Source organism: Siphateles boraxobius, unplaced genomic scaffold, assembly GCF_051911475.1.
Source record: "Siphateles boraxobius isolate OS27281-9 unplaced genomic scaffold, OSU_SipBor_1 56, whole genome shotgun sequence".
Classification (NCBI taxonomy): domain Eukaryota; kingdom Metazoa; phylum Chordata; class Actinopteri; order Cypriniformes; family Leuciscidae; genus Siphateles; species Siphateles boraxobius.
In genome coordinates, this window is record NW_027509182.1 from 772631 (window position 1) to 793368 (window position 20738).

At 41.4% G+C, this 20738-nt stretch overlaps 2 protein-coding genes across 5 annotated transcripts in view; one reads left to right on the forward strand and one right to left on the reverse strand.

Annotated features, from left to right (window-relative positions):
• Positions 1-553, forward strand: part of arhgef15a (Rho guanine nucleotide exchange factor (GEF) 15) — a 61659-nt gene extending 61106 nt beyond the window's left edge. For both annotated transcript variants that reach the window (XM_077206338.1, XM_077206340.1), the window contains one exon: positions 80-553. In XM_077206338.1, coding sequence (XP_077062453.1) covers positions 80-234 — 155 coding nt within the window. In that variant the 3' untranslated portion in view covers positions 235-553. The remainder of the gene's footprint in view (positions 1-79) is intronic.
• LOC143714895 (uncharacterized) lies at positions 520-18889 on the reverse strand. 3 transcript variants are annotated; one of them, XM_077206347.1, is made up of 19 exons: positions 18769-18889; positions 18639-18691; positions 18450-18539; positions 17974-18098; positions 16819-16962; positions 16644-16712; positions 15744-15932; positions 14648-14744; positions 14283-14500; positions 13992-14145; positions 13600-13808; positions 13400-13517; positions 7410-7618; positions 7180-7294; positions 6912-7081; positions 5453-5550; positions 5034-5176; positions 1877-1922; positions 520-649 (listed from the first exon to the last, which is right to left on the reverse strand). In XM_077206347.1, exons 1-18 carry the CDS (start codon positions 18795-18797, stop codon positions 1888-1890), a joined length of 2265 nt encoding a protein of 754 aa, XP_077062462.1. In that variant the 5' UTR covers positions 18798-18889; the 3' UTR covers positions 520-649; positions 1877-1887. The 3 variants fall into 3 exon arrangements, with proteins under 3 accessions (XP_077062462.1, XP_077062463.1, XP_077062464.1); XM_077206348.1 differs by lacking the exon at positions 18639-18691 and having other exon boundaries at positions 18450-18529; XM_077206349.1 differs by lacking the exons at positions 17974-18098; positions 18450-18539; positions 18639-18691; positions 18769-18889 and adding an exon at positions 17055-17242.
• Positions 18890-20738: the final 1849 nt, after the last annotated feature.

Here is a 20738-nt window from a genome sequence, read left to right on the forward strand (position 1 = left end):
AAAAAAAAAAAAAAAATTCACTCAAATTCTTATCGAACTTTTACTAAAATGGACTTCCATGTTCATTCCACTCCTTAAGGTTGGTATGAAGGCATGCGTCTATATGATGGAAAGAAGGGCTGGTTTCCAGCAGAGAACGTGCTAGAAGTAACTACTGATCACCAGAGACGACGTAACGTGAGAGAGCAGTACCAAATCTCACAAACAACCAGTGTAAACACTCCTACAAGATGACTCCTACTGACTTATCCTAAAAGTACCAGTGGCAATCGCAACCTATCCCAATCACCATCACTCCCCAATACTTTTCGGTCACTCTTTTATGCCCCATTTTTAAATGCAAAAAACGGACTGTTAAAAACTACAACATGAAATGGTCTAAAAACAACTCCTACTGGTGTGTGAACTTTCCTATTGAAATGGGAAGTTGGGTTTAATAAGTAACTCCTTTACTAATGTCATCTTTAGAAAATGAAGAAAATCAAATGATTTTTACAAATGTCAGAATGGAAGCATGGATTGTTCATCAAAAATAAACTTTTATTGGACAGAACTGTTGTTGTCATGAGGTAACTGGATGAGCCTCTTTCATTCTGCTGTCAGGGTCCACCTTCAGCTCCATAGAAACAGTGCAGGCAAGTTTTTATTGCTACATTTGTAATAATCCAACACACAAACAAACAGACATTTTCAGTTAGCTCCTTTTTCATGTTTACCCCAATGTTAACAAATAAAACACTTGGGATAAAATGGATAAAACAATAGTCTTGGACTTTACTCTGAGATGTATTGCCTTGGATGCAGCTTAATGCAAAGGTTTTTGATTATAAATGCCAATATATACTTACCGGCCACTTTATTAGGTACACCTTGTTAGTACAGAGTTGGACATCTTTTTGCGTTCAGAATTGCTTTAATTCATTATGGAATAAGATCAACAAGGTGCTGGAAACATTCCTCAGAGATTCTAGTCATCACGCAGTTGCTGCAGATTTGTCAGCTTCACACCCATTATCAAATCACATGTTCCACCACAGCCCAAAGTTGCTCTATTGGATTGAGATCTGTGACTGTGGAGGCCATTTGAGATGATTAACTCATTGTCATATTCAAAAAACCACTTTGAGATGATTTGAGCTTCGTAACATGGCACATTATATCCTTCTGGAAGTAGCCATCAGATGATGGGTAAACTGTGGTCAAAAAGTGATGGACATGTTCAGCAACAATACTCAGGTAGGCTGTGGCATTTAAACAATGCTCATTTAGTACTAAGGGGGCCAAAGTGTGCAAAAAAAAAAAAAAGATTCCAATTACACCACCAGCAGCAGCAGCCTGAACCATTGATACAAGGCAGGATGGATCCATGCTTTCCTGTTTATGCTGACCCTATCATGTGAATGTCATTGCCGAACCAGTCTGGCCATTCTCCTTTGACCTCTGGCATCAAGACATTTTCGCCCACAGAACTGCCACTCACTGGATATTTTTTCTTTTTTGGATCATTCTCTGTAAACCCTACAGATTGTGTGTGATCCTAGTAGATCAGCAGTTTCTGAAATACCAACCACCATGTCATGTTCAAAAGTCACTTAAAATCAACCTTTCTTCCCCATTCTGATGCTCGGTTTAAACTTCAGCAGATTATCTTGACCTTGTCTACATGCCTAAATGTATTGAGTTGCTACCATTTGATTGGCTGATTAGTTATTTTCGTTAATAAGCAGTTGAACAGGTATACCCAATTAAGTGGCTGGTAAATGTAGAGATGCCCTATTCACAGTTCACCCAATACAATGTTTACAACTCATATGTAATCATTTAAAAAGGAGCAGATTTACCCAAATATACATGATTAAATAATAAACATGATTACCTTTATGAGTGTCATCCTCCAACTGGTATTGAGAGCCTTTTTTTATCTGTAAGAGTATATTGAATAAATAAATTAATGCAAAGCATTTAGCATGTGTATGTTATAAAGTATGTGTATGTATAAAGTTATGCTAATCTTAATACCTTAGTACCAAAATTAGGGTGCAATTAAAAATATGCATTAGATTCAGAACCAGTGGCCGGTTGCATAAACTGCTAAGACTGGTCTTACAAGTTAGTAATCTAATTTTTTTTCTTCAAGACGGATCATAATTTTTTATAAGTCTTTCTTATAAAAAAAAAAAAAAAAAAAAAGGATTTAAGACTAATCAGTCTTAACTACGCAGCTATGTTTATGCTGCCCCAGGGTTTACGGCCCCAGGGTTCCCAAACCTTGTTAGCTATACCTCTACTAATGTAAATTATTTGAACTACCACTTGAAATGTCAACTTTATTTTTGTAACCCTTCAATAAATAAAATGTAAATGATTTTACTCTGCTCCAGTTTATAAAAATTGCTTAAATGTTGCCTTTTGGTTGTTTTTAATTTTACAAACTTGTACAGTAATTTAGCTTCTATAACAAATCCCTGCAATTCCATCCTAGAAATACAAAAAAACAAAGTAAAACTTTTCTGTGTTGTGGGACTTTTATTCGGCTTTCATAATGGAAAAAAGAGACAAAATGCAAATTAAAAACTAATCAAATAACAACATAAACAGACTTATCAGCTTTCAGATGGGAAGGGAAAAGGTAATGTACCCAAATGTACCAAACAATACTTTGGTGTCAAATCACCTGTCACACGGCAGGGGCGGAGTGGCAATCGGAAGAGTTGGGACTTTTCCCGGTGGGCTGGTAGTGTTGAGGCCGCGAGGGCCGGTCTGATAATAGTTATACATTGCAAGTTCTTAGCTTAACTGTGCAGACTCTCTATTCAACCCGTAAATAAATGAATGATACGCATAATTTGTTTGAGTTCTTAAATGGTCTAGTGGTAGATCTTTTGCCAAGCGTGTCAGAGGTTACAGGTTCTAATCCACACTCGTATAGTTTTTTTTCTCTCATCAAAACTGAATATGTTAATCAGTGGTTACAGTCTACAGGTCCTTATAAAAAAATTAGCATATTGTGATAGTTCATTATTTTCCATAATGTAATGATAAAAATTAAACTTTCATATATTTTAGATTCATTACACACCAACAGAAATATTTCAGGCCTTTTGTTTTAATACTGATGATTTTGGCATACAGCTCATGAAAACCCATGATTCCTATCTCAAAATTAGCATATCATGAAAAGGGTCTCTAAACAAGCTATTAACCTAATCATCTGAATCAACTAATTAACTCTAAACACCTGCAAAAGATTCCTGACGCTTTTAAAAACTCCCAGCATGTTTCATTACTCAAAACCGCAATCATGGGTAAGACTGCCGACCTGACTGCTGTCCAGAAGACCATCATTGACACCCTCAAGCAAGAGGGTTAGACACAAAGAAATTTCTGAACAAATAGGCTGTTCCCAGAGTCCTGTATCAAGGCACCTCAGTGGGAAGTCTGTGGGAAGGAAAAAGTGTGGCAAAAAACGCTGCACAACGAGAAGAGGTGACCGGACCCTGAGGAAGATTGTGGAGAAGGACCGACTCCAGACCTTGGGGGACCTGCGGAAGCAGTGGACTGAGTCTGGAGTAGAAACATCCAGAGCCACCGTGCACAGGCGTGTGCAGGAAATGGGCTACAGGTGCCGCATTCCCCAGGTCAAGCCACTTTTGAACCAGAAACAGCGGCAGAAGCGCCTGACCTGGGCTACAGAGAAGCAGCACTGGACTGTTGCTCAGTGGTCCAAAGTACTTTTTTCGGATGAAAGCTAATTTTGCATGTCATTCGGAAATCAAGGTGCCAGAGTCTGGAGGAAGACTGGGGAGAAGGAAATGCTAAAATGCCTGAAGTCCAGTGCTGCTTCTCTGGAATCGGTCCTTCTCCACAATCTTCCTCAGGGTCCGGTCACCTCTTCTCGTTGTGCAGCGTTTTTTGCCACACTTTTTCCTTCCCACAGACTTCCCACTGAGGTGCCTTGATACAGCACTCTGGGAACAGCCTATTTGTTCAGAAATTTCTTTCTGTGTCTTACCCTCTTGCTTGAGGGTGTCAATGATGGCCTTCTGGACAGCAGTCAGGTCGGCAGTCTTACCCATGATTGCGGTTTTGAGTACTGAAACATGCTGGGAGTTTTTAAAAGCCTTAGGAATCTTTTGCAGGTGTTTAGAGTTAGTTGATTCAGATGATTAGGTTAATAGCTCGTTTAGAGACCCTTTTCATGATATGCTAATTTTTTGAGATAGGAATTTTGGGTTTTCATGAGCTGTATGCCAAAATCATCAGTATTAAAACAATAAAAGACCGTAAATATTTCAGTTGGTGTGCAATGAATCTAAAATATATGAAAGTTTAATTTTTATCATTACATTATGGAAAATAATGAACTATCACAATATGCTATTTTTTTTAGGAGGACTTGTATATCAAGCAGGGACACGTTTGTGTGCATTTTATTTTGTGATTTCACCGGAATGAATAGAGAGTCTCCACAGCAGCGATAGATTGAAGAGCGCATCTGAGTGAAGACTGCACGAGGCACAAGAGAACACTGTCCATGCAACTGATCGCCGCGGCAACGAGCGCTCAGCTTGATTTAAAAAACAACACATTTTAGCGCTAGATCTCTTATTTAATAGCTAACTAAATGAATGCTCTGCTAGTTAACTGGAGAGGTTTTATTTATTAGGTGGCTACATCCGTTCCTTAATGTTTCAAAAAGTGGTGAGGGACAATATCGATCCTTAGAAAAAGTGGTGGGACAGACTTCACTGGATCTAAACAAATCAATCTAACCATACTAGATGTGACCAGTAGTGGTGGCTTTCTAACCATACTAGATGTGACCAGTAGTGGTGGCTTTCTTAATCCATTTAAAATAATGTTGCAAGGGTTCTTGCAAAAAATTAAAAATAAAATTTTACCAAAAAAATGGTAAAGTCCCATGGCCTGTGACATGTTGTGCTACTACAGTCTACCAAGAGAGTCCCAAGTACCTCAGTAGGTTGTTTACCTGTTAAGATTGGAATCTTGTGAATGACTGATCGGTTCCTCACCTCTGTCCTCAAGATGCCTTGTGTGTGTGAGTGAGGCGGTTTTGAGCGTTTGTTTCATAGGTAGAGGTGTGGGAGGATGGGACGGCAGATAGATGGCAAGATTGCGATTTCCATTCTCTGGATGGACACAGCCAAGTGGAACCCTGAACCCAACAGAAATACAGAATTTAATAAGGTTTGTCTGAAGTTTTATTTGCATAAGGAGATGGGGCTACACAGGCAATATACATCACTTTTTAGGAAATGCACTCTCATAAGCCCCATTTAGTTTTTCTATGTAGAGAATGTACATTTAACATTCTCTACAATGCCCCGTCTTTTTTTGGGACTTCTCCCGAGCATAAGGCAGAAGACCATATTCATCTGTCAAATTGTGCTCCATGAGCTTGTGATTAATTTATTAGAAAGGGGTTTTATACCTGTAATGTAGTTGAGGTTGGCTGAGAGGTCTCAGTTGTGGAGGAAAAGGGGGCATGTTTCTCACCTCATTCCTGTAAATCACCTGATCACCATCATTCTGCATTTAAAATATGTTTAGAATTAAATTAAAGTTCTGCAAGCCAAAAAAGGCTACAAATAAATAGGACTGGGTGATATATATATATATATATATATATATATATATATATATATATATATATATATATATATATAAATTAAATATTTATAATTATGCCATTACAAAAAGGGTAACCCTTTATTTTAGTGTCTTTGTTACGGGTTGCATGTACTTACTGTATTAAATAACAGTAAACTATCCATAATTAATTCAACTAACCCGAAAACAAACCCCATTCCCTCTAACCCTATAGTAAGTACAGTAAACTATCCATAATTAATTAAACTAACCCGAAAACAAACCCTATTCCCTCTAACCCTATAGTAAGTACATGTTAATTAATATTACACAGTACTTCAATATATAAATAAACCGTGACAAGGGCACCCAAAAAAAGAAATAAAAAAAGCTGAATATCTCAATATTATGCATTACTGCTGAAATTGATTAAACTGATATTGTAAACAAGTTTTTCGTGTAGAAAATATCTAAACTTTAGAAATGTTCAATGTACTTTAAGCTAAAGCATTGCATTATGCATTGCTTAAAGGTGGGGTAAGTGATATTTCAAAAACGCTGTGTGACATTAACATCTGAAATCAACCCAAACAAACACACCCCTCTCCATTGCTCCCCCTCCAAAACTCCCCCTCCATTCCTAACCACCCTTCTCTAGCAGTCGTCAGCACGACTCTCACCAGCTGGCCTCCGTTACGCACGCAATCCAAGAGTGGATGTCTTTTTATCATGTTAGTTGCCAACAGCACAGCAGCTCCAGACAAACAATGACATTCAAACCAAAAGGGAAGCATATGCAACAGTGTATTCCTTATTTGGCAACCTGCCTCAAGAAAGACACAGACTGTAACCTTGGAAATGATATAAAAGCTGTTCAGCCCTTCCTGGTGTTGTCTCACTCATGCCACAGCGTAACTTCTGTGTAGTGACTGGGTCCTTCTTGCAAGAATAAAAACTTTTAAAAGACAGTTTGATTTCAGAGTGTCTCTTACACAGTGATGATGGTTTGATAATTAATTTTTGCCACAACACCAGTCATAACCTTAATTTTTCAGGGATTTCTTCTGAGCTTTTTACTTTTGTATTTTGTCTTATCTCCATTTCTGCAGTCTTCTTCAAATCTACCTCGTGCTCGTTCTCTCTCCTCCACCGTCATACGCCCCATAATGCTGATACACGTTTGTTGTTTGTGTGCCGGTCCAACTAACTTCCAAACAGCATTTTTCAAATATTGCTCACCCAACCTTTAAACTAGAAACTTCTCAACATTTCTCTATAGAATGAGGCTGACAAACTCCTACTGTTGCAACAGTGCCACAGGAGTCTATGGAGAAGCTGAATATGGCTCTGGAGTGGTCAGTCTCCAGTGGTCTACAGGCAGGATCCAAGAGGGCTGTGTGATTGGGGTTAACTGGGGGATTAGCACCAGCTGTGTCGACCATCACCACCATTCTTCCATCAGGCAGACACACTGCACAGAGAAGGAACATGCTTTTTGATCTTCTGGATAAAGCTACGGTATGTATAGATCAAGTTTCCATCAAGAGTACAGTGGTTTGTATAAGTTACCCAATAACTCTCTCACAGGGAAGAGACAGCGCTGCAAACGAGTCTGTTCTTCTGCTGTTTCCAGATGAACTAAACTCACCAGCACACTCACTAACAGACCTTGCAGTCCCAAGCCCTTAAAACAGAGGAAAGCAGTATATTAATATTTCAGTGTTTAAATTATTGAAGTTGATACCAAGCATCTTACATGACTTCAATTAATAATGGCTGGTCTCAGGCCTTTCATGTACCTCATAGCCCATGCCAGGGGCGTAAAGTGGCACCTCCAGGCTGAGGTAGAGCTCGTGCGGATCTAGTGAGAATCCCCCCAACTCCACCAGCTCCCAGTTAAGCTTCATTCCTCCTACATACAAACTCCATTCAGAGGAGTCTAGATTACCATAGTAAGCCAATGTACGCACACCTCGCACCGTACACTCCCCTTCCAACTTTGGCAAGACTAGGAGACACGGACACAGATACAAATAAATGTATTCGGTAATTGCTTTATTCATGAAGGACACATTCAGTGCTACCTTAGCGGTTCACTTTGGAGTTGTTACTTTTATGCAACATTTTAAGGGGCTTTCACACTGGCAATTTAGTTCGAAACCGAGTATGGTCCACATGACAAATTGATAATGTGAAAACCGCCATTCAGACAGTGGTACCGATCCGGAGACTACATGTAGGAGGTGGACTGAGTTCGGATACACTAGTTCTATGGCGTAAAATTGTATGAATGTAAAATCAACTTGTACTCTGGAAGTACGCACTTGTTCAGGAAGTAACTAAAGTAAAATATTTTTAAATGCTACAAGTGAATTTAGGCTTCACAACATTGTAATGTACAGCATGACACATGGAAATTCATTTAGAGATTAGAACCATCTGGAGAAGTGGGAGAGTATCGCAGCAGTGGAGATACACAGAAGGTGTGTGGATTCCCAAGGAGAATGCAGTAAGATGCAAGTAACAGAGAATGCAAGTAACAGAGCAGTTTAGGACAATCTCCCTCTCCTTAGTGTTGAGTGCAAAACCTTCTTCAAGATTGTTTCCAATCGTCTGATGGGATATCTCCTTAAGAACACCTACGTAGACACCTCGGTGCAGAACGAGTCCCAGGGTGTATTGCACATACAGGGGTGGTGACCACCGATCAAGGAGGCAGTGCTTTGTCTGTGCTTCCCCCCAATATAGTCCCAAGTCAATATCTGCCTAGGAAATCGCCTAGTCTTAATCTGCATTACTATTTGTACTCGTTGTGAATACGCAGGCCACGTTTTTGTATAACTTTTACTCACGACATGCTACCTGACAACATAGGATTCCATTCATTATGCTAAGCTAAGCTAGCGTCGGGGCTGCCAAACTAAGACAATGCATGCACTGAGACAAAAATGCTTTTGCCCACCTATCTTAATGTAGGGGAGACGGTGAATAAGCCCCATTTCAAAAACGGTGGAGTGTTCCTTTAACCAAAATCATATCTGTGGCATGTTTGGTGATGGCGCCAAACATGCCACAGATCAAATCATATCAAACCAAATCATATCTGTGGCACGGAGGTGGTGATGGCGCAATGGATAAGACACATGCCTTTGGTGTGAGAGACCCGGGTTCGAAACCACTATGAGACACCAATGTGTCCCTGAGCAAGACACTTAACCCCTAGTTGCTCCAGAGGCGTGCGACCTCTGACATATCTAGCAATTGTAAGTCGCTTTGGATAAAACGTCAGCTAAATGAATAGATGTAAAATGTTTGCTCTCTATAAACTCCAATCTTCATTCCCCATTTGTTAATTTACATTACATGTTGCTAACTTTGTGACGCATGGGTATTGTAAGAATCTTGAAGGTTCTTTTTCTTAAACACCCATGAAATTACAGATTAAAACACCTTGCTCGAACACATAGGGTCGTAAAATCTACCTCCAAAGGGACAACTTTGGCTCACACACACCTCCAGAGGGTGTGACATCTTCACGCTTTAAAAATCACTGATCAAGATCAGCCTCTCTCTTACTCTCTTGGTCCTTCCTGAGAAGTCCTGATGTGAAGATTATGCTAAAATAGAAGTGTTCTAAGGACCCCCAAGCTTGTGCCAGGCTGCGGCCTTGTCATTCCATTTAACAAAGATCCTCTGACTTCCACTGGGTCTCTCTCATAAAGACAACATCAATGATCAACTGGAGCCTCAACAAATTGCGCCAGGACAGTTTAATTCAAATGGGCGAGACATGCAAGTATCAAACTTAGTCTCATTATTTGATACATTAAATATGCTTCCCCCTTTTAAGAAAGGCGTGTTAGAACTAAACTGATGGTTTGCTCAAGGCTGTTCATCTGCTGAATTTCAAACAATGCTATAACTTCTTGCGGTTACACTTTATTTTAAGGTGTCATTGTTACAGTGTAATTATATATTTAAGTACTGAGTAATAATAATTAACTACATGTACTTACTATGGAGTTAGGGTAGGATTAGGATTTGGTTGAGTGTTAGTTCCATGTAATTATGCATAATTTACTGTTATTACTATGGTAAGTACATGTAACATATGCAACAAGGGCACTGTAAAATAAAGTGTTACCCTTCTTGCTTTCCTGTATTCTGCTTCAGCTCTCTTTCCATTGGTAAACTGTTTGTATGCATGTATGTGTATGTTAGAGCAGTTTAAGTGTTTAGTCTAGTTAATAAAATCTTGTTCATATCACACGTAAAGTTGTCCGTGTCTCAAGCTCATATCTGGAGTCACTAATCATATAGATCTACTTGTTCCAAGTAGTACTGTAAAGTAAGAAAGACATTCCCCATGACCCGGAAATGTACATTTCTATTAATTAATTACCAAAATTTAAGGTTCACAGAATGAGCTGAGTAATTAGTTGTAATGATAATGTAGCTACATCAAGTTAATCCGATTAACTGAGCCAAATATTCATAATCAATTATAACAAGTTATGATTGCTTATTAATATTTCATCGAGCTAATTTGCTACACCACATAGATTGGTGGAATTGGCCATGAGCAGATACTACGTTGCGGAGCAAATTTGAAATCTCATCCTTGACTATTATAAGAACTTTAGTCTTAGGATGTCCTCTGGGACTTTAGTATCGGAGTGGCATCGTCTGGAGAAGGGTATTATTACAGCCTGCATAATCTCTGTGTCTCTGTTTGCGCTGGCCATGAACATGGTCGTGAAAGTCTGCGGAAGTGGAATGCAGAGGTCCACTGTCCAGATCTGACAACCACCGATTAGAGCATTCATGGACGATCTCACGGTTACCACAACCACAGTGCCCGGATACAGGTGGCTTCTTCAAGGCCTCGAACAACTCATCACTTGGGCAAGAATGAGCTTCAAGACCGTGAAATCCAGGTCCTTGGTCTTGAGGAAAGCAAAAAATTGCTGATCAGTTCCGCTTCATGCTGGGAGATGCCAGAATTCCATCAGTGTCAGAAAAGCCAGTGAAGAGCCTGGGCAAGCTCTTCACTGGCAACCTGAAGAAAATTATCCAGGAGGAGGTACGAGCCGAGATGGAGGAAGCTCACTTCAGCAGAGTGGTGGGCATGTCCAAGCAGGGGGCCTGGACCAGATGGGAGTATACGGCTGGCCATAAGATCACCTGGGTAGAACTCTGGAAGGTGGAACCACACCATTTTAAGTTCTTGGTCCAGTCAGTGCATGATGTTCTCCCTAGCCCTGCCAACCTGTTCACCTGGGGCCTGGTGGACTCACCACACCTGGGGCCTGGTGGACTCACCACACCTGGGGCCTGGTGGACTCACCACACCTGGGGCCTGGTGGACTCACCACACCTGGGGCCTGGTGGACTCACCACACCTGGGGCCTGGTGGACTCACCACACCTGGGGCCTGGTGGACTCACCACACCTGGGGCCTGGTGGACTCACCACACCTGGGGCCTGGTGGACTCACCACACCTGGGGCCTGGTGGACTCACCACACCTGGGGCCTGGTGGACTCACCACACCTGGGGCCTGGTGGACTCACCACACCTGGGGCCTGGTGGACTCACCACACCTGGGGCCTGGTGGACTCACCACACCTGGGGCCTGGTGGACTCACCACACCTGGGGCCTGGTGGACTCACCACACCTGGGGCCTGGTGGACTCACCACACCTGGGGCCTGGTGGACTCACCACACCTGGGGCCTGGTGGACTCACCACACCTGGGGCCTGGTGGACTCACCACACCTGGGGCCTGGTGGACTCACCACACCTGGGGCCTGGTGGACTCACCACACCTGGGGCCTGGTGGACTCACCACACCTGGGGCCTGGTGGACTCACCACACCTGGGGCCTGGTGGACTCACCACACCTGGGGCCTGGTGGACTCACCACACCTGGGGCCTGGTGGACTCACCACACCTGGGGCCTGGTGGACTCACCACACCTGGGGCCTGGTGGACTCACCACACCTGGGGCCTGGTGGACTCACCACACCTGGGGCCTGGTGGACTCACCACACCTGGGGCCTGGTGGACTCACCACACCTGGGGCCTGGTGGACTCACCACACCTGGGGCCTGGTGGACTCACCACACCTGGGGCCTGGTGGACTCACCACACCTGGGGCCTGGTGGACTCACCACACCTGGGGCCTGGTGGACTCACCACACCTGGGGCCTGGTGGACTCACCACACCTGGGGCCTGGTGGACTCACCACACCTGGGGCCTGGTGGACTCACCACACCTGGGGCCTGGTGGACTCACCACACCTGGGGCCTGGTGGACTCACCACACCTGGGGCCTGGTGGACTCACCACACCTGGGGCCTGGTGGACTCACCACACCTGGGGCCTGGTGGACTCACCACACCTGGGGCCTGGTGGACTCACCACACCTGGGGCCTGGTGGACTCACCACACCTGGGGCCTGGTGGACTCACCACACCTGGGGCCTGGTGGACTCACCACACCTGGGGCCTGGTGGACTCACCACACCTGGGGCCTGGTGGACTCACCACACCTGGGGCCTGGTGGACTCACCACACCTGGGGCCTGGTGGACTCACCTGCTTGCCAATTCTGTCAGAAAAGGGGATCATTAGAGCATATCTTCAGCTGCTGCTCAAAGGCCTTGGGAGATGGAGTCATTGTTGGCACCATGACCAGGTCCTGAAAGCAGTAGCAGAAGCCATCTGCACTGTTAATACATCAGCAAGCAGCATCCAACAAAGTCTGTAATTGCCTTTGTCTGAGCAGGCGAGAAGCCCCCCAGAAAGACCCAAGGGGGCCTGCTCGCAACAGCAAGGGACTGGCATCTCCTGGTGGACCAAGGGAGACAATTGAAGTTGCCGGACACCATTGCGGTTACATCACTCCGACCGGACATGGTCTTGATGTCCGCGGCAAGCAAGCAGGTGGTGCTACTTGAACCAACTATCCCCTGGGAAGATTGAATGAAGGAAGCCCAGGAAAGGACGAGGGCCAACTACGCTGATCTGGTAGCTGAGTGTCGGTAGAACGGATGGAATGCCTGCTGTGAGCCTGCTGAAGTGGGCTGCAGGGGCTTCGTAGGCCAGTCTCTATACCGGGTCTTGGGACTCTTAGGCAAAGAGCCATCAAGAACATCTTGCTGAAAAGGCTGCACGGTGGCTCTGGTTAAGGAGGGGGGACGTGTTGTGTAGGGCGCTACCTGGACACAAGTTGGGGCCTGATCACCCCCGACTGGGTCGCCCAGGTGAGGGTGTCTGATGCAAGACCCAAAACAACCTATGACCCCAGGAGCATCACTGACGAGGTGTCCAGGTTGCACCACAAGGTGTATTCAAGTAATATGATTACATTTTACTTTTTAAGAGAGGCTTTTTTTAAGTGCAAGTAGTGACAGATGCCCTTTACACAAAGTGAAAATAGCGTCCGACTAGTATGTCCAAAGAAAATACTGCAACTTCCAAATAGTGTAAGATGCCATTTATACTTCCTGCAAATAGTGGTTGATGCTAATTGAACAGTGTATTGTAGTGCATGAAACAGCAAGAAAGAATTACATACAACTTGGGTCAGTCATGTCAAAAGCTAAATCCATTATTCTTATTCCCTATGCAACTTTTTCAGTAACCAGGTATGTTTCTTTTGTAATTTTGTCTGACTCAATACAATGGTTGTCAGAGCAAGCGTAAAAAGCCATGGCTAAAAAGATGGGCTATTTGTACTTAGTGAAATTAGTGTTAAACAAACTTTTTGTGGGTGGACATTACATACCTACATCCTGCAGTTCTGCCTCAGCAGTAGCAGGATAGTTGTAGCTCTCTCCATCAGTAGACAGAATGAAAGAGAAGACCCCAGAGAAAGTGTATCTTCTTAAACGGTCCCCCAAATACTAAACCACCAGAGAAGGAAGGAAGCATGCTTTATAAAAACAATAAAAAGACTTTGACAAACAAATGTATGTGGTGCATCACCTTCTGTAAGACGAGTGGATGATAGAAGGGCATCTGAAACAGATACATGTATGTGTTGTTCGGGAAAGGGTTTTGAGAGAGACGAACACCATTTCTTTCCATTTCGTCCCAGTGCACCAGCTGACCTGCTACGGTCACATTCCCCAGAGAAACATCATGAGGAAAACAGCACAAGGAGATGGAAAACTCTCCCTGTGAGGGTACAGTCTCTACATGGAAAGAGAGAGATAGAGAGACACAAACACACGAGTCAAATGGCCCTTTACTCTGCAGGTAGATGGTACCTTGCCAGAACGCAAAGTGGACCAGACTTCATGTAGATAGTCTGGCTATGTAAGAAAAATAAAGTAGCAGCTAGAGAAGTTGTAGGTGGTGTGGCTTGTGTTTCTCACTGTTTATAAGCATGACCGGTCGGGGCTGGTGATAAATATAAAGTTTTCTGAATGTCCGTTGCTGAGTCAGACTCCACGCTGTATCCTCCCATTCACGCAACAGGAAGACGTCAATAAAATATGACTGAGAGTAATGTCCATCAATCACGTGACTCTGGCCGAGGGGAGGAGATAGACAGTCAATAATAGAAACATTACATTTAAAAAAAAAGTGTTTTCTTTTTGTTTCTGAGTAAAGGAAAAAGTGATACATTTCAACCATACACTGAGGGCATAAGATCTCTGGGATACCTTGATGAATCCTCCTTCAGCACCAAAAGGAATACGGATCTCCAAAGTTCCATTGTTGTCATGAATCATGTAACCACGCTGTTGGGCAACACACTCAGACAGGTAACGTCCCCCAACACCCAACTTAAGGCCCTTTTCTATGAAGGGAGGTTGGACCAGAGGGGGGAGGTTGCGTGGGAGAGACCACAACATATCTGAACCATCCATTCGGGCCTGACCTACAAGAGGATTTGAAGAGGTGGGTGAACGTTTGCATAAAAGATAATCAAGTTCAGACACGTACATCCTAATGCAACACTTTATGAGCTATAAATATCAACAAGTAGGATTAAAATGGGAGATTGGAAACTGCAAGAACAACATACTCATAGTGCAGGCCACTGACATGTCCATAGTCAAAAGGGTCCATTTAAGCTTGTACAAGATGGAGGCACTGACCACTTCCACGCCAGTCTCACCCACCTGAAACCATTCAGACAAACAATTTGATTTTTATAACAGCTCACAGTGAAATTTAAATTTAAGCTTTTATACCAAGGAACATCATCATTGACTTAAGGAACACGCTGAGTTTTTGGGAGTTAAAAGATGGCGGTGTCTCCTATGACCTTGTTATTTGTACACACTGTGACTATACAAATCACAACATATAAATAGGAAAATGTTGGAGTTAATTTGTCACTTATTGGGAGCAGTATGCTAGCTGGAGCCATTTACTTCCAGTCCTTATGCTAAGCTAGGCTATCGGTGGGTGCGTCAGAGTTACAGCACGCACGGAGATGAAAAGGGTATGTATGGACTTATCTAACTCTAGGGGATATGCTGAATAAGCTAAAGTCCCAAAAAGTCTGCGTGTTCCTTTAACAGATTTTTTTTTTTTTTGGGTGGACTACTTTTGTCACCCTTGTGTCATTGTGTTAATAACAGGTCCATAACCTTCCTTCTGCGGAAAACAAAATATAATTTTGAAACATTGGAACATACTGAATTCCAAAATATCAATGCATCTTCTTCAAAAAAATGTCTTTAATGTTAGACCGAATATAGTAAGTAATAAAGTTTTGGAACAATATGAGAGGCAAGTAAACGATAACAATTGTCATTTTTGGCTGGAGTATTCTTCTATTTAATTTACAACTAGAATTAAAGCAATGTCAAGAATTCAAGATAAGCTCTATCAGTTTAAAGCTGGAATATACTACACAACAAGAGGTCTCCTAAAATCAGCTCAAAATCAAACATGTTTGACATCCTCTAAATAGATGTAAAATAGGTGTCCATCATACACTACATAATTTTCTGTGAATTCTGTCAACTCCAACTGACAAAAACCAGCAACGAACCTCAACTCCTCCAGGCGAAAAATATCTGTGCAGAAGTCATGTAATGAATTCCAACCTTCACATGATCATTGTGAAAAAAAAAAAATGTTTGAAACCTAAGTCCTGATTTATCCTTTACCTGTAGCATGTATGCCAGCTTGGATCTGTAGGCACAACGCAGTAGGATGCGATTGTCGGTGGTGTTAATGTGGTAGCCCAGCAAGTGTGCCATTCTTACTGGCACAGTCTCCTCCCTCATTCCACCCTCCTGATGAAGCGCAGGCATGCGGAACACCACTCTCCATTCCCTCAGACCCTCATCCAGCTCCTAAGACGAACAAAAAAACATATGTATTGATAGCTGGGGAGGGCTTGAGGCTCACACAACACTGTTAAATGGTGAATTGTGTAAATTCTGTACCAATAGCAGCACCAAACAGAATTACAATCTGTTTGAGTTACAATCAGAATTACGATCTGTCAATCAAGTCAAGCTTTTCGCAATACACCCTGACAGAAAGTCATACGGTTTTGTATGTGATGCCTTTAGTGCTTTATCATAGTTGTAGGGCTGGGCGATATGATGATATACAACGGTGATACAAGTATTAAGACCAAGCGATGCTCCAAATTTTAATTTAATGAAAATATGATCGGATGTCACAGTTGAAAATTCTGATGCTCGGGCAGATAATGGTCCGTTTTGCTGCAAGTAAACAATTCTCGAAAAGAATCAATAAAGATAAAAATATGTTGTCTTAAGTGTAAAATAGTCCTAAGTGTAAAATAGCTGACGGTCAAAGAGTTTAGCATTATCCAAATTTAATTAGCAATAATTTAAGCTACGATGTTGAGGAATAGCTTATGGCTATAAGTAGCGTTTCTGAATTCAGGCAGTAATTTATTGTGTGGCTTAGGTTTTCACTAATTTTCTGATCGAACAATGGAAGTTAACTCAGTTCACAGGTGCTGCTAGTCATGACAGACAGGTTAATTCAGATACATTAAATCCAAATGGTCCAATTGCACGGTCTCTTACCACAGGGGCTGGAGTTACCCACGCTGTACCCATGTGATTATTAGGAGGCAGCTGTTTCAGCACTGACACCTAGGGAATAGAAAAGCATCATGGAACTGTTTTTTGTTTCCAAACAACAGTTTTATATTTGGAAATGTGCAATTTATAAATATAAAATATAAGAGATTTGTTTCACCTCCATGTAGTTCTGCTCACAGACAAGCTCCCGAGGACCCCATGGGACCTCAAGAGGGCAGGTGAGCTGTAAAGGGTAGGATTTCTCCTCCCCATTTGAGTCCTGATTTATAAACCACACCAGCAACCGAAATTCTGTCTCCCTCTGAAACCACAAACAACCAACATTGCTAGCTGTTGTGCTCTCAAGCATAATTACAAACAAATTGAATATATAATACTGTAATGTTAAAATACCAATATCTGATTTTTACCCAAAAAATTTACTGATAACCATCATGGTATGTGTTAAAAAATTTGCAGTTTTCTCATTATGTGTTAAAGGTTGTATCAGTGATTTCAGGCCCAAAAATAAATGTCTAATCTTTCCTAACGATCCGCTAGCTGCCCGCCCCATAAGCATGCCGTCAAAAAACCTCGTCTCTGTAGGCAGCGTAGGCTCTGAGATCTGCACACAAAAACAAATGGGACAACCACCACTCAAAACCAAAATAAACAGTGTTCCAACCAATCACTGACAGGGGCGGGTGTTGTGAGGTTTTGCGCTCGTGCACGGCTGGACGCGAAATCGGAGCAACACCCGACCCTGTCAGTGATTGGTTGGAACACTGTTTATTTTGGTTTTGAGTGGTGGTTGTACCCATTTGTTTTTGTGTGCAGATCTCAGAGCCTACGCTGCCTACAGAGACGCGGTTTTTGGACGGCATGCTTATGGGGCGGGCAGCTAGCGGATCGTTAGGAAAGATTAGACATTTATTTTTGGGCCAGAAATCACTGATACAACCTTTAAGGTAACAGTGAACCAATTAACAGGTTTTGCAGTGTATATAATGTGAGGAATAGTTTTACAAAAAATAAGGACTACTCAGAGACAAGGGGTTGAGAAGCTTGAAAAAAAAATTCCATAACTAGACAGCTTTGAGCGAGGAACAGACTGAAATTTAGATAATATATTCACAGAAAACATTCCCTCTGCAACAGATAACTTATTTGGTCTCCCCACATAAAAATATATTCTATGGTTTTAGAAGACATAGTATAGCTCACAAGTTATATGAACTTACTTTTTAAGGCGCTTTTTGTGGTTTTCGAATTTGACAGATGTTGAACTTGTATGGAAAAGCCTAATTTTAAACAACATTTAAGTATATCTTACCTGGTTCTTAACCAGACAGCCCAGGTAGGAAACGCGCAACACTAAATCACCCCAGGAGTCAAGAGTCATAGTATAGCCACACTCTGCCGCCCACTGACCAGAAACCTCATGGACCTCAGAGTCTTCTGTGAGAGTGAAGACAATTACATCACCATTTAAATGACCAGATACAGGGTGAACTGGGGATATTTAAACTCTGAGGTGTACAAATTTGCTCCATTAATAAAGTCTACTCTACCTTAAGATCAAGTAAGCCGTTATGATATTGTATTTGTTTTGTCCTGTGATGGAGGTATCATTTGTTGGTAAACGGGTGTTGTGTTGACTTTACAATAAATTTCATAAGTCAAAAAGACAAAACTACCACACAATATGCTTGAAACCAGGAACAATTTAGTGAGAAATTCAGGCATGTTAAATTGACAAGAAACAAAAAAATCCAGTTAATTAAAGGAGATGCTTAAAAAAATTAATACCTTGAACATCAACCCTAAATTTGCGGCCAAGGAAATTTGAGTTGACAGACAGCCAGAAATGACGATCATGGCACTCTGTCCTAAACATACCTGAGAAATAAACACATTTATAACACATTGTTGTCCATAGTCCAATTGTCTACACAAAATAATTAACTAAAACACTTGAACTAAACCATATTTGCTTACCAATAGGTATGGAATCAGGAACAGAGATAGGACATAAACCCAACAAAAGAAACCTGAAAAACAATGTTTTCTTATCTAAAAGATAATCACGAAAATGCGCCTTATTTGGGAAAAAAATAAATAAACTCACCATAGCAAAGAAACGAAACACATGACCATAAAGAAAATTTCTGCCAACTGTATACAGATTTTGAATAATGAAAAACGGGTTCTTCAAAAATAATTTTGCACCGATTAAATCGACTTCTTTTTTTTTTTTCAACAGATCAGCCGACGCGTGGAGCTTCGTTTTGACTGGTAAGCGCACCTGTCAGATTGACCTAGTTAATTAATTTGCATATCACGTGGTCCCATTTATGTTCATTTTTGCGAACAAGTTCGCTCTATAGTGCGTCAAAACTCGCATTTGCCAATTATTTTCTGTGTGCGAAAGTCGAGACTATTTGGGTATCCTTTCACTCTGACTGATCCAGCAAAAAATGCATTTGATAATAGCAGAAATGTTACAAATAAAACTTAAGCTACTCTAATATGTATGACTTGCTTCTATGACATTTTATTAAGACGTAAAAGTAATGAATTGTAATAGGCTTAGGCCTATTGTTTATTTTAAATGCAAAATATTAAATAGTAAATCATGTTGTTCAACTGAATAATGGCTGCAACAACCTCTGGACATAAAACCCTATTGATGCAGTAAATAATATTTTACATGAGTTGTAGAGACATCTACAATAAACATTAGATTGTATACTTTCATCATCAACATAACACATGTGTTTTAATGTAGGCTATGATGCTCTGCATATCACTATTTTAAAATGCATTAAATGTTCATGAGTTAGGGCTTATCCATTGAGCTTTATAATGCTTCTGAATTAGGCTATCAAAGCTTGTTCACCCAATTAAAATTATATCATCATTTACTCACCCTCATTTTGTTTCAAACGTGTATGAGATTTTTTTGTTCTGATGAACGTAAAAGAAGATAGCCTACTTTAAAGAATGTTGTTGGTAACCAAAGTTGGTGGCCCCATTTACCTCCATAGTATTTTTTTTCCTATGAAAGTCAATGGCTACCGTCAACTGTTTGTTTATTACTAGTATTCTTTAAAATAGCTTATTTTGTGTTCAACAGAAGAAAGAATCTCATATAGGTTTGGAACAACTCGGGGGTGAGTAAATGATGGCAGAATTTTAATTTTTTGGGGGAACTATCCCTTTAATGAAACTAATGAAAAAAAATCAGATTGTTAATCAGAAATTGGATGAAAAGGCGAGTCAGGCGACTTGACAGTCAATCCACATACACTGAAAATCTTCTGCAATCATGTGACTGTGGAATTTCCTGTGTAAACTCATCATTCTTTCCGGTATAATGGAAGCTGTTGTTGTGATGTTGTTACCCCAGAAGATCTAGGGCCCGTCCTTCGTACGTTGCTTAAAACATCCGAGATCAAATGATACATCCAAGATAATATCATCGTGCTCATCATGATCTGGCTAATTAGGTTCTTCGAACACTCCTGTCGGTTATGATTAGTATAGCTGGATTGAGTTATCTGAGATAATTGCGCGTTCATGCGCTGGGTTAAAAGGGGATATGTATCGATAGTAGAAACATTGATCAGCAACGCTGCTATTGGCTGCTCACCGTGGCCAAAGAGCGCGCTCAGTTTTTTTCTCCACAGAAGAGCAAGAGTTATTGCTTGAAGGATATGCAGAATTTGAAAACTTAATTAAAACACCTCAAAGTGTGCAAAAGCCAAGAGAGAGGGCTGGCAAAACGTAGCAGACAAATTAAGTTTATAGTTAGATGTTTTTATCACTTATTAAAGTATATATTTTGATATTTTAATAATTTCTAAATAATTAATAACTTTGTTCATTGTAATGTCAGAGTCACCACCCACTACTAGAACATGGGAACAAGTAAAAGTGAAGTACTAGAATATCCTACATATTAGTAATTTGTACTAACTAATCTCTTTTAAAAAGGCACTGTTAATAAATGTTTGCCTGTTTATAAAAGCAACCAAGAAAAAGGCTGGGGAAAAAAAAGAAAAGAAAAACAAACAGGTGGTGGTCCTGCACCCCAAC

What these genes read in the sequence shown, in the direction of transcription:
- LOC143714895 (XM_077206347.1), bottom strand. Translation starts at nt 18,797, where the DNA reads ATGGTCATGTGTTTCGTTTCTTTGCTATG. An exon ending in GTGAGCAGAACTACATGGAG is followed by an intron (nt 16,713 to 16,818) that starts GTGAAACAAATC and finishes TCTATTCCCTAG; the next exon opens with GTGTCAGTGCTGAAACAGCT. An exon ending in CCCTGTGAGAGAGTTATTGG is followed by an intron (nt 7,082 to 7,179) that starts GTAACTTATACA and finishes TTCTCTGTGCAG; the next exon opens with TGTGTCTGCCTGATGGAAGA.